Source organism: Argiope bruennichi, chromosome 10 (genome assembly GCF_947563725.1).
Source record: "Argiope bruennichi chromosome 10, qqArgBrue1.1, whole genome shotgun sequence".
NCBI classification, from domain to species: Eukaryota; Metazoa; Arthropoda; class Arachnida; order Araneae; family Araneidae; genus Argiope; species Argiope bruennichi.
The window spans coordinates 70,308,318-70,324,873 of NC_079160.1; the positions used below are offsets into that span (position 1 = coordinate 70,308,318).

A 16,556-nucleotide genomic window follows, 5' to 3' on the forward strand; every position below is an offset into this window, starting at 1 on the left:
TGCTATCTACATCCATTATACATTGAAAGGCTTCTCACTCTGTATCATCGTTAAGATTACATTTTAAAGAGCTATTATACTTTTAGACAATTATTAAAATTAATGACGGTCACTGTTTTAAGTTAGTTTACGAATTCTCATAGTCGCCAAAATTTTAGATCTGAAGGTCATAACTATATTTAAACTTGGAGAAATGGAGATTATTTTGTATTTTAATTAGTATATTTGTAGCAATTTGGCTCCTCTTATAGTCCAACATTTGAATAAGGGTTAATAGGAAACGTTAAAAGAAAGAAAAATCATTGCATGTAGATTTCGAAGATTTTGGTTCGACATTAATTGTATGTAAAATTTAGTATTCATTCCATATAGAAATTTTTTCCTATATTCTTTGTCACTCCATAATTGCTTCACATAATATAGATTTTATTATTAAAGTTATTTTTAATTAACTTTATTGATTCACCAATTCTCTGATCGGATACCTGTCAGATTGTTCAGAGTCTACTGAATGTAGAGACAAAATATTAAAATCAAAAATCCCGGTAAATGTATAGTTAAGTGTGCTCATTACTACGCCAAGAATGCCAAGTCGCCAATACAGATGGTCGACAAAATAAACACTTCTGCAAATCAGTTACTACTTTCTGTATTAAAATTATGATCTTTACTGATAAATATTGTTTTATCCGAGATTTTTTAACCTTTGGAATCACTATAGCTGTTTATTTTAAAAGTTTTTTAAACGGCTGCGCCGATCTATTGTGTAAAGAGTTAAATTTAGAGTATGCGATGTCTACGGCATTTGAAGAAGGCACCGGGCAGAATTTTTTTAACTTAAAAAACATCCTACGGCTTTGCTAGCAGTGGTTGCGAGACCCTAGTAGCTTCACTAACTCATTGAGCATAAGGACTGTGTGGATAACAGAAATAGTACATGATCAAAAGAGAAAGAAGCAATTAAACCATTACCCATACAAAATTTCAAAAAAAGCATCCTTTTCCCTACTTTATCAGCTCGTAATATATATTCCACTCGCCCTTCATCCATTTTGCAGGGTTTCCTGCCGTTCATCACACATCTGTTCTTGAACAATTAACAACATAACGAATCATGAAGAAAACCATCAGATCAGAAAGAGAATTACGAAAAGTACAAGGAATTCCACTGCAGACGATTTCTTTTATAATTCAAGCGATTCCTAAAACGCATCTAAGTTTTTCAAAAGAATAAATAATTTCTATTCGTATTCACATTAAAAATAACATTATAGGGTCTTAATAGCAATAAATTTTTTAAAATTATACTACAAAGCTAAATTAAAGTCTTTTAAAGATATTTTCTATTTTTAATTTAACATTTTTCATAAAATGGTTGCTGTTCATGTACAACTCAACTACTTTAAAAAGTAGTAAACAAAACATTATTTGTGTTGTTATAAGATCGTTTCGTTAGGTTACCATATTGGCGATAAACTCCGGATACACTAAACTACACTTCAACCAAAATCCCAAGCTCAATATTTGGTTAATCCTCCACATTTCAGAATTCTATGAGTTTAAAAAATCATTTTGGGAATAACTTTTCTCATTTCGTAATACAGATATAGCTAGATATATGAAATATTTTGAATAAGTTGTCATACAGTTGTAAAAAAAAACATTCATATTTTGAATGAAATCCGTCTACGGGAAGTTGTTTCTCCATCAGTAATTATGGAAACGATAATTCAAAAATACAACTAGCGAAATGAAAAAAAAAAGTCACTATCACTATCCGAATTTGTTTTAGAATCAATATCCGAAATATTTTGAGTCATTTCTGCTATCTCAACCTCAATTAAACATTTTCGATATTCTAACGGTAAAAAGAGAACAAATTTCATCTACAAGAACTTATTATCCACTAAAAATTGGACTGCAAATCGAAATACCAACGCTACAGCAAAATAAAATTCCCCTGCTTACTATAAACAAATACCAAGTGCGAATTTAAAGAGCCATCACAAAGCATGCCATTCGGAAACATTCCTTTCCCCCTTATGTTTATACAATAAAAAACCACGTACATGTGAGTCATGCTACTCTCGTTTTGAGTAGAAGGTCAAATCTACATGTATTCGAAACCAAATGGACATATAATGCCATCTTGTGCCAAAAGTTATAGCTTTGTTTTTCAAATATCCCAGGACACTGGCACAAATGTGTGACGGCCGAGGGTGAACGAGTTTAAATACTTTAATTTTTTTTAAAAATATTATCAATTTAAAAAAATGCTTTTCGTACAATTTTCAGCATTTTTTCCGCAAATTTTTTAAAGGAACCTCACACTAACAGAATTAGTGATACGAAGTTTTGATATCTATATTAGTTTTTGAGAAAAAAAGTTGATCTAAATTTTGTGATTTTTTTTTTAGAAATTATGCGATTTTTTTCTCTTTAGAATTTTCTAAAAATATTCAATCAAAATTTTTACAAATCCATCCCTAATTGTATTACTCATGCCTTTAAGAGTGATCTGGAAGAATTTCATGCAATGACAACAAAATGCGATTGACTTAACATTTTGCAACAAACAGAAGTTTGGGAAAAATCAAAGAGAGGTAAATAGCTTTATAGTTTTTAACAAAAAAAGTATTATAAAAAAGCTCAAATCAAGCTGGTCTTTTCTCATAGCAATAATGTGGAATTTTTAAGTCCAAACATATCAATTTTATTAATATATATTATCATATATGGGGATTATTTAAAAAAATAGAAAGTTTACACTTTCTTTGTCCGACAAAAATATTTTTTCATCAAAATATTTACTAGGTGCTCTGAATTTCTGCTTATCGCACAGCTATTAATACACAGCTAAAATTCTAGATCATTTCATTGAAATTCTAACGAAAAGAAAAGCGAAAGCAATAAAACTATAAGCAAAGATTTAACCGTTATAGTATCAAATAACTAGCCTGCTTTTTATTTCATAGAAAATATCAAGCTTCTTGATTAATTGCACGAGATATATTTGATGTAAACACGGGAGATGGGAATGGCACCCGATATCGAGTTAGATAAAATAATGTCGTATCGCACTAAATACTTTTCCAATTGTTTTGAGATTTTCAGATTAATAGATCAAAGGTTCAAAGATAATTTTTCACTCAAAATTGGAAAAATCGATATATTCGTGGATTTTTCAAAATTCTCAGGGTACTGTGTCCCCTTAAAATTGAATTTCCAAATTAAACTTTAAAGCAGCGAGTTCATATATATATATATATATATATATATATATATATATATATATATATATATATTACGAAAAACTGTACTTACCTGATGTCGTACTTTAATACACTAAGTAAAAATCAATAAATAATTTCACGTCTCAAGTGGTTCCTCAGATTAACCTAAATTTCACTACTCTGCAAAAACTTTTTGTTTTAGAAGTATTAAAATAACATGATGCCAATGCTTCCAGATTCTTAAGTTGAGCAATCTGTGTAAATTGAGTTTAAAAAATATTACGTTTGCCGATTACTTGTCATAGTGGGTAGTGATATTTTTTGAAGTAGTTTTTTTTTTCAAAATATTTTTGAATACATTATATATAAGTATTTCGCAATCATCATTTAGTTAAACCTACTTTTCCTACTTTATAGTCTCTAATTGAAGATTTCTGTCAAGTCCTTATATGCTTTTCCGCATTACAATCATGTCCCATAGTAGTTTTAAGTGTGGTGACTCTTTGAAGACATCTTTTAATAAATTATGCTAATCCATATCAGCATTATTCTGCAGAAATTAATGATTATCGGAAACCCTTTTTAAGTAAAATTGGTATACGGACCCGTCTGAAATAGAATGGAAGAGGGTTACCATTATGGCATAATGATTATGTATAAAAGATCCATGTTTTAGATCTGGATTCTACCGAAGTTCCGCAGCTGAATAAGATTCAAAATTCTGAAGCCCTCAGACATTTGAAAAACGGGCATTATTACAGATATTTCTAAAGAAGATATGGACTGATAGGAGATTAAAATATCAGAACAAAATCTTATTGAACTAGCTTTTTCTCTTCTGACACAATAGATCATATCAGCTATAGTTAATTCTTAGCATCAAAAATGCCATTTCGAATGTCTGATTTCCCAAAGTATCTACCACTCATATGGCTATAAAAACAATTATTATACATCTTCATTGGTTTTACGATGGATAAGTTTATTAAGTTGTCGTGGATGAAAGTATTATCATCTTTTAACTATGATTTAAGATTAAATGTTCTATATATAGAAATATTGCGTAGATCATAAACTTGTAATAACATAAATTGTTCATAAACTTGTTGTATAACATTGGTAAAGACTGTCATGTCTTGACTGTAGTCTCAGCAACGGAATGTGGTGATTTCGTGTTCTTAGTCACCATGTATTTATTTATGATATCTTAAATTAGTCATGGATCAAACAATCGACTGCTAGGGTAATTTGCATATATTGAAAAATTTTGTGATCTCAAAGAAAATTTAAGCCAACTGTGACTGTTTGATGATGAAAAGCCACAAAATACCAATTCTAATAAAAGCGGGCTTTCCCAAGTGTGATTTTAGTGGGTAAGCTTAATTTCATCTGATTTTCCTGCCGTAAGTTCACTGGTGTGCGGTAAGGAAATTTAGAGAGATGATGCTAGCTCAGGTTTCATCCTCCTCGTCGTCGGACCTTAGTTCAAAACTACGAGGCATGTCCCCAAATAGCCCTGTGTTGCTTTACAAATCCTGTCGATACTGCTACGTTCAGTGGTGGCGGGGTGGTCGGCTGTACGCAAGAAGAAGAGCCATATGTTGTTTCAAAACGGGAAGTTGGTATAACTATCTGACTAACTCTTTCCATTGAGTGTGAAAATGAGGTATTGAGATTTTGTCAATTTTTGTAGAACTGTCCGTTTGAAGCAGAATGAAAGGCACAAATCAACCAAATCTGCCATCTTGATATTACTAAATTTTAACTGATATTACTATATCGAATCAAATTCATATAATTAAATGGAATTATATTCCAATAAGAAGAGTTTCTATTCTACGATGCAAGGAAGCAAAGGAATGGATGAGTATATACATAATTAATTTGTAATCTAACTTACAATGCGAGACTATTACGAAGATGTAAGGAGCAAGATACATCTCTAAAATAATTTATGTCTGTATGCTTTACTATATAAGTGTAGGAAGAAATAAGCTTAATTTAAATTATGCTGTTTACAGAGTTTAAAATAAAATTTATTTTCCATAAAATTAATTTCTCCTTGCCTCTGATGCATATTATTTTAATTATGTGCATTGCACTTCAAAAAAAATATTTAATTATCTTCAACTTTTCTTACTTCTTTATTCTGATATGATTTCCTAAAAGCATGCGTTATAAAAAAAATGCGATCATTTTTATACAAAACGGCATTTAACCATATGACTCTAACCTAACAGTATTTAATCAATTTGAGTTTACATCAAGAATCTCGGAATTTTTTTTCTTCGGTGTTGTCTTTTTTTACCTCGTTATATTTATTTAGCACGCTACAAAATGTAACGAACTGATTATATTTTAAAAAAGGTTAAATCAATCTTTTTTTATTTAAATTTTCACAAAAATTCATACAAATTGTCTATGTGGACGGTTAAAAATAAGAATCCAAGGAATAGTATTAAAAAATATATTATTATAAATGATACAATAGCTCAGTATCGATGTAAAAAGTATGTCACGATATTTAAAAATATTTTGTCGTAATTATTTCAAGAAAACTGGACTATTTGGATCCTTTTGCAGTTCTTATATTTAGAGTGTTTGAGCTTTGGGGCATCATTAAATTAAACCTGAATCGATATTGTAGGGGACTTGGATGTTACAGTTTTAATTTGAGGAGGGATAAATTCTATCCAGTTTTGGTTTAAAGATCGTTCAATTTTCTTTCTGGAAACAATTCCAGATTGTTTGAAATCTACTGAAAACAATTTATCAATTGCACGGATATTAAATCCCTTCTTTTGAAATCGTGCCGTTTTATAAAAGTATCTTTCCCCGGAGAATAAATTATTTCTTGCCGGATAAAAGTTTTAAAATATCTCAAATACAAAATTTCTAATAAAGAGTTTGCTTCCTTATATTTATTCACAAGAGATTATAAGATTGCTTTCGTGCTTAAAGTATATATTAAGGTAAAATATTCTGCCGAGCTGAAATAAGATTATAATAAAAGGAATATATTTGAATAGTTTGTAACCAAGAATTTTAAGCCGGCGCTTTCTTTTTCTCCCCTGGGATTTTATTTTTTGCATGGTATTTTAATAATGTCTAACCGAAAAAGAAATTATTTTCTGAAATACGTGATTTAACTTTTTTGTTTGAGTTGAGCCTACCATGACTTTATTTAGGATCTACAGGGAAACTATTTGATGATGGATGTCATAGATTTGACTGTGTCAGAGTGAATGACAGAATTTTAAATTAATTTCTGCAATATTACTTTCTAGAATATTTCTCCAGAATTCTTTTTCACGATTGGCATGACATGTTAATTTAAATAATTTCAGGTGGATATGACATCTTAGTTTGAGTTGAACCTGTCATGACTTTATTCAGGATCTACAGGAAAACTATTTGATGATGGATCTCATAGATTTTACTGTGGTCAGAGAGAATGAAAGAAATTTAAATTTCTGCAATGTTACCTTCTAGAATATTTCTGAAGAATTCTTTTTCACCATTGGCTTGACATGTCATATCCACCTGAAATTATCTGAATTAACATCTTAATTTGAGTTGAACCTGCCATGACTTTATTTGGAATCTACAGGAAAACTATTTGATGATTAATCTCATAGACTTTACTGTGGTCAGAGAGAATGAAAGAAATTTAAATTAATTTCTGCAATGTTACCTTCTAGAATATTTCTGAAGAATTCTTTTCCACCACTGGCTTGGAATGTCATATCCACCTGAAATTATCTGAATTAAATCTTAATTTGAGTTGAACCTGCCATGACTTTATTTAGGATCTACAGGAAAACTATTTGATGATGGATCTCATAGCTTTTACTGTGTCAGACAGAATGAAAGAAATTTAAATTAATTTCTGCAATATTACTTTCTAGAATATTTCTACAGAATTCTTTTTCACCATTGGCCTGTCATGTCATATCCACCTGAAATTATCTGAATTAAAATCTTAATTTGAGTTGAGCCTGCCATGACTTTATTTAGGATCTACAGGAAAACTATTTGATGATGGTTCTCATAGATTTTACTGTGGTCATAGAGAAAGAAAAAAAATCTAAATTTCTGCAATGTTACCTATTAGAATATTTCTGAAGAATTCTTTTTCACCATTGGCTTGACATGTCATATCCACCTGAAATTATCTGAATTAACATCTTAATTTGAGTTGAGCCTACGATGACTTATTTAGGATATAAAGAAAAACTATTTGATGATGGATCTCATAGATTTTAATGCGGTCAGAGAGAATGAAAGAAATTTTAAATTAATTTCTGCAATATTACCTTCTAGAATATTTCTGCAGAATTCTTTTTCACCATTGGCCTGGCATGTCGTATCCATCTGAAATTATTTAAATTAACATGTTAGTTTGAGTTGAGCCTGCCATGACTTTATTCGGGATCTATAGGAAAACTATTTGATGATGGTTCTCATAGATTTTACTGTGGTCATAGAGAAAGAAAAAAAATCTAAATTTCTGCAATGTTACCTTTTAGAATATTTCTGAAGAATTCTTTTTCACCATTGGCTTGACATGTCATATCCACCTGAAATTATCTGAATTCACATCTTAATTTGAGTTGAGCCTACGATGACTTATTTAGGATATAAAGAAAAACTATTTGATGATGGATCTCATAGATTTTAATGCGGTCAGACAGAATGAAAGAAATTTAAATTAATTTCTGCAATATTACCTTCTAGAATATTTCTACAGAATTCTTTTTCACCATTGGCCTGGCATGTCGTATCCATCTGAAATTATTTAAATTAACATGTTAGTTTGAGTTGAGCCTGCCATGACTTTATTCGGGATCTATAGGAAAACTATTTGATGATGGTTCTCATAGATTTTACTGTGGTCATAGAGAAAGAAAAAAAAATCTAAATTTCTGCAATGTTACCTTTTAGAATATTTCTGAAGAATTCTTTTTCACCATTGGCTTGACATGTCATATCCACCTGAAATTATCTGAATTAACATCTTAATTTGAGTTGAGCCTACGATGACTTATTTAGGATATAAAGAAAAACTATTTGATGATGGATCTCATAGATTTTAATGCGGTCAGACAGAATGAAAGAAATTTAAATTAATTTCTGCAATATTACCTTCTAGAATATTTCTACAGAATTCTTTTTCACCATTGGCTTGACATGTCATATCCACCTGAAATTATTTAAATTAACATCTTAGTTTGAGTTGAACCTGTCATGACTTTATTCAGGATCTATAGGAAAACTATTTGATCATGGATCTCATAGACTTTACTGTGTCAGAGAGAAAGAAAGAAATTTAAATTAATTTCTGCAATGTTACCTTCACGAATATTTCTGCAGAATTCTTTTTCACCCTTGCATTGGCATGTCATATCCACCTGAAATTATCTGAATTAGATCTTAATTTGAGTTGAGCCTGCCATGACTTTATTTAGGATCTACAGGAAAACTATTTGATGATGGATCTCATAGATCTTACTGTGGTCAGAGAGAATGAAAGAAATTTAAATTAATTTCTGCAATGTTACCTTCTAGAATATTTCTGAAGAATTCTTTTTCACCATTGGCTTGACATGTCATATCCACCTGAAATTATCTGAATTAACACCTTCATTTGAGTTGAGCGTGCCATGACTTTATTTAGGATCTATAGGAAAACTATTTGATGATGGATCTCATAGTATACTTTCATAAATATTTCTGAAGAATTCTTTTTCACCATTCGCTAGGCAAGTCATATCCACCCGAAATTATCTGAATTAACATCTTAATTTGTGTTGAGCTTGCCATGACTTTATTTAGGGTCTACAGAAAAACTATTTGATGGATCTCATAGATTTTACTGTGGTCATTGAGAAAGAAAGAAATTTAAATTAATTTCTGCAATGTTACCTTCTAGAATATTTCTGCAGAATTCTTTTTCACCATTGGCTTGACATGTTTATCCACCTGAAATCATCTGAATTAAATCTTAATTTGAGTTGAACCTGCCATGACTTTATTTAGGATCTACAGGAAAACTATTTAATGATGGATCTCATAAATTTTACTGTGGTCAGAGAGAATGAAAGAAATTTAAATTACTTTGTGCAATGTTACCTACTAGAATATTTCTGCAGAATTCTTTTCAACCACTGGCTTGGAATGTCGTATCCACCTGAAATTATCTGAATTAATATCTTAATTTGAGTTGAACCTGCCATGACATTATTTAGGATGTACAGAAAAATTATTTGATGATGGATCTCATAGATTTTACTGTGATCAGAGAGAATGAAAGAAATTTAAATTAATTTCTGCAATATTACCTTCTAGAATATTTCTGCAGAATTCTTTTTCACCATTGGCTTGACATGTCATATCCACCTGAAATTATCTGAATTAACATCTTAATTTGAGTTGAACCTGCCATGACTTTATTTGGAATCTACAGGAAAACTATTTGATGATTAATCTCATAGACTTTAATGTGGTCAGAGAGAATGAAAGAAATTTAAATTAATTTCTGCAATGTTACCTTCTAGAATATTTCTGAAGAATTCTTTTCCACCACTGGCTTGGAATGTCATATCCACCTGAAATTATCTGAATTAAATCTTAATTTGAGTTGAACCTGCCATGACTTTATTTAGGATCTACAGGAAAACTATTTGATGATGGATCTCATAGCTTTTACTGTGTCAGACAGAATGAAAGAAATTTAAATTAATTTCTGCAATATTACTTTCTAGAATATTTCTACAGAATTCTTTTTCACCATTGGCCTGTCATGTCATATCCACCTGAAATTATCTGAATTAAAATCTTAATTTGAGTTGAGCCTGCCATGACTTTATTTAGGATCTACAGGAAAACTATTTGATGATGGTTCTCATAGATTTTAATGTGGTCATAGAGAAAGAAAAAAAATCTAAATTTCTGCAATGTTACCTTTTAGAATATTTCTGAAGAATTCTTTTTCACCATTGGCTTGACATGTCATATCCACCTGAAATTATCTGAATTAACATCTTAATTTGAGTTGAGCCTACGATGACTTATTTAGGATATAAAGAAAAACTATTTGATGATGGATCTCATAGATTTTAATGCGGTCAGAGAGAATGAAAGAAATTTTAAATTAATTTCTGCAATATTACCTTCTAGAATATTTCTGCAGAATTCTTTTTCACCATTGGCCTGGCATGTCGTATCCATCTGAAATTATTTAAATTAACATGTTAGTTTGAGTTGAGCCTGCCATGACTTTATTCGGGATCTATAGGAAAACTATTTGATGATGGTTCTCATAGATTTTACTGTGGTCATAGAGAAAGAAAAAAAAATCTAAATTTCTGCAATGTTACCTTTTAGAATATTTCTGAAGAATTCTTTTTCACCATTGGCTTGACATGTCATATCCACCTGAAATTATCTGAATTAACATCTTAATTTGAGTTGAGCCTACGATGACTTATTTAGGATATAAAGAAAAACTATTTGATGATGGATCTCATAGATTTTAATGCGGTCAGACAGAATGAAAGAAATTTAAATTAATTTCTGCAATATTACCTTCTAGAATATTTCTACAGAATTCTTTTTCACCATTGGCTTGACATGTCATATCCACCTGAAATTATTTAAATTAACATCTTAGTTTGAGTTGAACCTGTCATGACTTTATTCAGGATCTATAGGAAAACTATTTGATGATGGATCTCATAGACTTTACTGTGTCAGAGAGAAAGAAAGAAATTTAAATTAATTTCTGCAATGTTACCTTCACGAATATTTCTGCAGAATTCTTTTTCACCCTTGCATTGGCATGTCATATCCACCTGAAATTATCTGAATTAGATCTTAATTTGAGTTGAGCCTGCCATGACTTTATTTAGGATCTACAGGAAAACTATTTGATGATGGATCTCATAGATCTTACTGTGGTCAGAGAGAATGAAAGAAATTTAAATTAATTTCTGCAATGTTACCTTCTAGAATATTTCTGAAGAATTCTTTTTCACCATTGGCTTGACATGTCATATCCACCTGAAATTATCTGAATTAACACCTTCATTTGAGTTGAGCCTGCCATGACTTTATTTAGGATCTATAGGAAAACTATTTGATGATGGATCTCATAGTTTACTTTCATAAATATTTCTGAAGAATTCTTTTTCACCATTCGCTAGGCAAATCATATCCACCCGAAATTATCTGAATTAACATCTTAATTTGTGTTGAGCTTGCCATGACTTTATTTAGGGTCTACAGAAAAACTATTTGATGGATCTCATAGATTTTACTGTGGTCATTGAGAAAGAAAGAAATTTAAATTAATTTCTGCAATGTTACCTTCTAGAATATTTCTGCAGAATTCTTTTTCACCATTGGCTTGACATGTTTATCCACCTGAAATCATCTGAATTAAATCTTAATTTGAGTTGAACCTGCCATGACTTTATTTAGGATCTACAGGAAAACTATTTAATGATGGATCTCATAAATTTTACTGTGGTCAGAGAGAATGAAAGAAATTTAAATTAATTTCTGCAATATTACCTTCTAGAATATTTCTGCAGAATTCTTTTTCACCATTGGCCTGGCATGTCGTATCCATCTGAAATTATTTAAATTAACATCTTAGTTTGAGTTGAGCCTGCCATGACTTTATTCGGGATCTATAGGAAAACTATTTGATGATGGTTCTCATAGATTTTACTGTGGTCATAGAGAAAGAAAAAAAATCTAAATTTCTGCAATGTTACCTTTTAGAATATTTCTGAAGAATTCTTTTTCACCATTGGCCTAGCATGTCATATACACCTGAAATTATCTGAATTAACATCTTAATTTGAGTTGAGCCTGCGATGACTTATTTAGGATCTACAGGAAAACTATTTGATGATGGATCTCATAGATTTTACTGTGTCAGAGTGAATGACAGAATTTTAAATTAATTTCTGCAATATTACTTTCTAGAATATTTCTGCAGGATTCTTTTTTACCATTGGCTTGGAATGTCATATCCACCTGAAATTATCCGAATTAACATCTTAGTTTGAGTTGAACCTGTCATGACTTTATTCAGAATCTATAGGAAAACTATTTGATGATGGATCTCATAGTTTACTTTCATAAATATTTCTGAAGAATTCTTTTTCACCATTCGCTAGGCAAGTCATATCCACCCGAAATTATCTGAATTAACGTCTTAATTTGTGTTGAGCTTGCCATGACTTTATTTAGGGTCTACAGAAAAACTATTTGATGGATCTCATAGATTTTACTGTGGTCATTGAGAAAGAAATTTAAATTAATTTCTGCAATGTTACCTTCTAGAAAATTCCTACAGAATATTTTATCACCATTGACTTAGCATGTCATATGCACTTGAAATTATTTAGATTAACCTATTTAACCTCTTTGTTTGAGTCGTACCTGCCATGATTTTATTTAATATCTATACGAAGATGTACTTCATTGTGGTCAGATAGAGAGAAATAAATCTAAACTATTTTTTTTACTGTTGCCTTCCAGAAAATTCTTGTTACGTAATTCATTTATTATGGCCTGGCATGCCATATCATATTATTTGAATGTCTTAAAATACAATAATAATAAAAATATTATCTTAGTCATGAGATTTCTATATAATCCCACCGATTAAAAAAAACATAAATGCACATTATGGGAATATGAAGAATATTGAGTATGTGCATTAAATTTTATTAGAAACACATAAATGCTCCTGAGAAAAGTACTTTATTAATATGCACAACTCAATTCTTTGCAAAAACAATGTTTACATAAAAAAATCCACTGTTGGTTAATATAGTAAGAATAATTTAAAACTTCAAGCGTTTTAAAGAGTCGTCCTCATCTGCTGCGTACGTAGAGGCGCGATTCCGAATTATGGCTCTGTAAATGGCATCTTCATCCGGTAGAGAAATATTACAAAATTTGATTCCCAAATCCAAGATTGTAGAGTTTTCCTCCATGGCCTTTAACAGTTCGCTGCCAGCATCCTGAAATAAAATACAGATTATAAAATATTTTAATATGTAAATTTTTTTTAGTATTTAAAATTTTTTTATATATGATTTATAAAGAAAAACAGTTATGTAATCGGGAACCATCTCCAAAGTATGAGTTTTGATTTCTATTTCAAGAGAAAATAAAGCTACAAATTCTCAATCTACATTTAACCAGTAATCTATTTTTGACAAGTATACTCGTCATAGAAAAAATACAACATTTTGCTTTATGTCTAGTTTAATCGTCAGGAGCAATAATTAGTGACAATTTGCTGTTTGTCACTATTTATTACACCTGACTAGGGAATGCAATACCGGGATACCGAATACCGGTATTTTGAGCCATTTGTACAACTTTGTAATACCTGTATTCACAAGTTTAAATACCGATTTTTCGGTATTTACAAGAAATTTTTTTAATTGTCTCCACTATATGTTCAGGGATCGCCAACATAGCAAAATAGTATACATTTTTGTTTTTAGGTCTCCCCAACGGGCGAAATTAATTAGCTAATTAATGGCTTACTTAATTGCTTGAATCTGAATTAGCGAAACATGAATTATCCCTGAAAGAAGATATTGTATCCATAACGACTGATGGAGCAACAATTATGAAAAAAGTTGGAAAGTTGATTGGTGCAAATCAGCAATTGTGTTATGCTCAAGGAATTCAACATATTACTAAAATATATACTAACTGAAAATAAAGCAGAATATATATTAATATTAGATTCTAAAACACGTTGGAATAGTTTACTCCTAATGATGGAACGATTTTTGAAACTGAGAAATCTAATCCAACCAATAATCGACTTAAACCTGTAAATTAATTTTTCAGATAGTGAATTCCACTTAATATCCAAAACTGTATCAGCTCTACTTCCAATAAAACTGACTATTGAGGTATCATGTCGTAGAGATTCTAATTTATTAACAGCTAATGCAACAATAAATTTCATGTTGCAGTCACTGAAAGAACAGCACACATCACTATCTGAAGAATTATATATTACATTGAAAAATCGCACCGAAGAAACGCATACCGAAATAGAAAATGTTTTATGGTATTTACATAATTATAATGATTTTAAAAATGAAAATGGGAAATAAGAAAAAAAAAATAGCCAATTCAAATCTGATTAAGTTTATAGTTAATTTTCTTAAAATTTTTTACTCACAATCCTATCCACATTCAGAAGAATTCGGTTTAGTTATCGAAGATTATTATGACACTAATGTCGATAGTGAAAAGGAATTGTCTCTTGAACAAAAATTACTATTAGCGATAAATAAAAAAAAAATGTCAACGAACCAAAATACAATACGGAAATCAGCTATATCCAAAACCATCCGGCGAGAAATCGATTTATTTGAAGATGAGAGATTTAGAGGTAAATACTTGAAAAAAATATATCGCGCATTGCTAACAGTACCACCAATTAGAGTAGATGCCGAAAGAGCGTTTTCGACAGATGGTAATTTTTACACAAAATTACGTTCCAGGTTTAGTGACAGTACAATTAATGCATTATGTATTTTAAAAACACATTTCAAAAATTTGTAATAGTAGTGATGTTTACATTTTTTTTTGTGATTTAAATAAATAAGATGTTAATTTACTTTTTTGTGATTCTTTATATACTGTTATAATTTATAAGTTACAATTTTTTTTGTGATATTTACACTCTAATAAAACTGGCAAATAAAACAAAGAAACACCTGTGTTTTCTTTATGTTTCTAAAATTTCTAACACCGGTATTAAAACCGGTATCCCGGTATTAAGATCTAAAAAATACCGAATACCGGTATTGAAATTTTATTCCGATATTGCAATCCCTACCTCTGATTTATCTTACGTATTACTTACTTAAACTAATAAGTTAAACAAGGGCACAATTTAGATACGCATTTTCCGAAGAGGTCGAAATAGTTAACTGGTTAAGAAATGAATAAATAAAACATGTTAAGTGAAAATATCATGATTGCATTAATAGTTGATCTACACGTATACATATTTTCTGATTAAAATATGTAAAAGAAAATAAGGGATGGAGCTTGTTTGTTCTAAATCTACGCTCAAGAATTACATGAAACAGAAAAGTTGATATTTTCCGGTACCGGTATTGACGTTCCAAGGTCGTACGCCAATATTTAGCTACTACGTTTGGCTACTTTCTATTATAATACTATGGTGCCACCAATAAGTGACGACAAAGTATTGCTGACAACTATCAACAACAGCTTGGCAATGATCGCTCTGCTTGATTTGAAAAACTTCTAATGTATCAAAGTCAGATGCCATTATATTGACTACTAATCATACGCGACAATAATTTAGCTTGGCGTATCATTTTAATTTGGCGAAAACTAATACCGTGCAAACAAGAAATGACTAATGATTTTATTTCATGAAAATATAAAATGGTATAGAAAATAGGCAAAGAGAAAATAGAAAGGTATTAAAAATGGGTATATGACTATTAGGTTACCACTGAAAAAATGAAGCGTCTGAAAAAAGTCTTGATTTATTCAATTATTATCGTTTTTTCATTGTTTTTTTTTGGTAGATACAGATTATTTCTTGGAAATTAAAATGGCTACATATAATGCTTAATAACATGTAAAACTCATTGAAATTTTCTACTCCAGTGAAAGATTAGTTACTGAAACTCGAGGAAGATGGCGGTAGTAGTTTCACCCATCATTGTTCTCCACACCGCATATAAAAAACATAAATTAAGTCTACGAATTAAATATTATTTTTAAATGTATTTGTGAAAGTTATTTTTTTACGATCTTTCAGATATACAGCTTAATTTTAGTTACATTAATATCCGTTTTAAAGTAACACTTTGGAGCACACCTTGTAATTTTAAGCCACGGTCAGATAAAGAGAACGCCATAATTTGGTATCTTTCTCTATGAATTACCACGCCACACCAGCGTGACGACATCTGGCCACAACGGATTCAAAACACATTAACCCTACTTAAGTGGCAGTTCTTTGGTGAATCGCTTCTCGGATCTTGAATACTTCGGTCCCGAAATCGAGACCTTACCACCAGGCCATCTTGGTGGTAAGGTCACAAATCCTTTAGTAGTTATCCTGAATTTTAAAAAAATATACTGATGTGCTTGAAATATGCTCTGATGAATTTTTAACTGAAAACTAAATCACTGATATCATTTATTCTTATTTTATAATTTCTAATAGGTTTATTCTATTTTTTAAAGAAAATTATAATAATTTTTATTTAAAAAATCTAATAAATT

General features: G+C 30.3%; 1 protein-coding gene across 1 annotated transcript in view; it reads right to left on the reverse strand.

Moving 5' to 3' along the window:
- Nucleotides 1–13,081: 13,081 nt before the first annotated feature.
- The window catches only part of LOC129987577 (uncharacterized), a 160,619-nt gene continuing 157,144 nt past the window's right edge, over nucleotides 13,082–16,556 (reverse strand). The window contains exon 6 of the mRNA XM_056095541.1: nucleotides 13,082–13,273. Within this exon, the coding sequence (XP_055951516.1) occupies nucleotides 13,094–13,273 (180 nt within the window). The 3' untranslated portion in view covers nucleotides 13,082–13,093. The remainder of the gene's footprint in view (nucleotides 13,274–16,556) is intronic.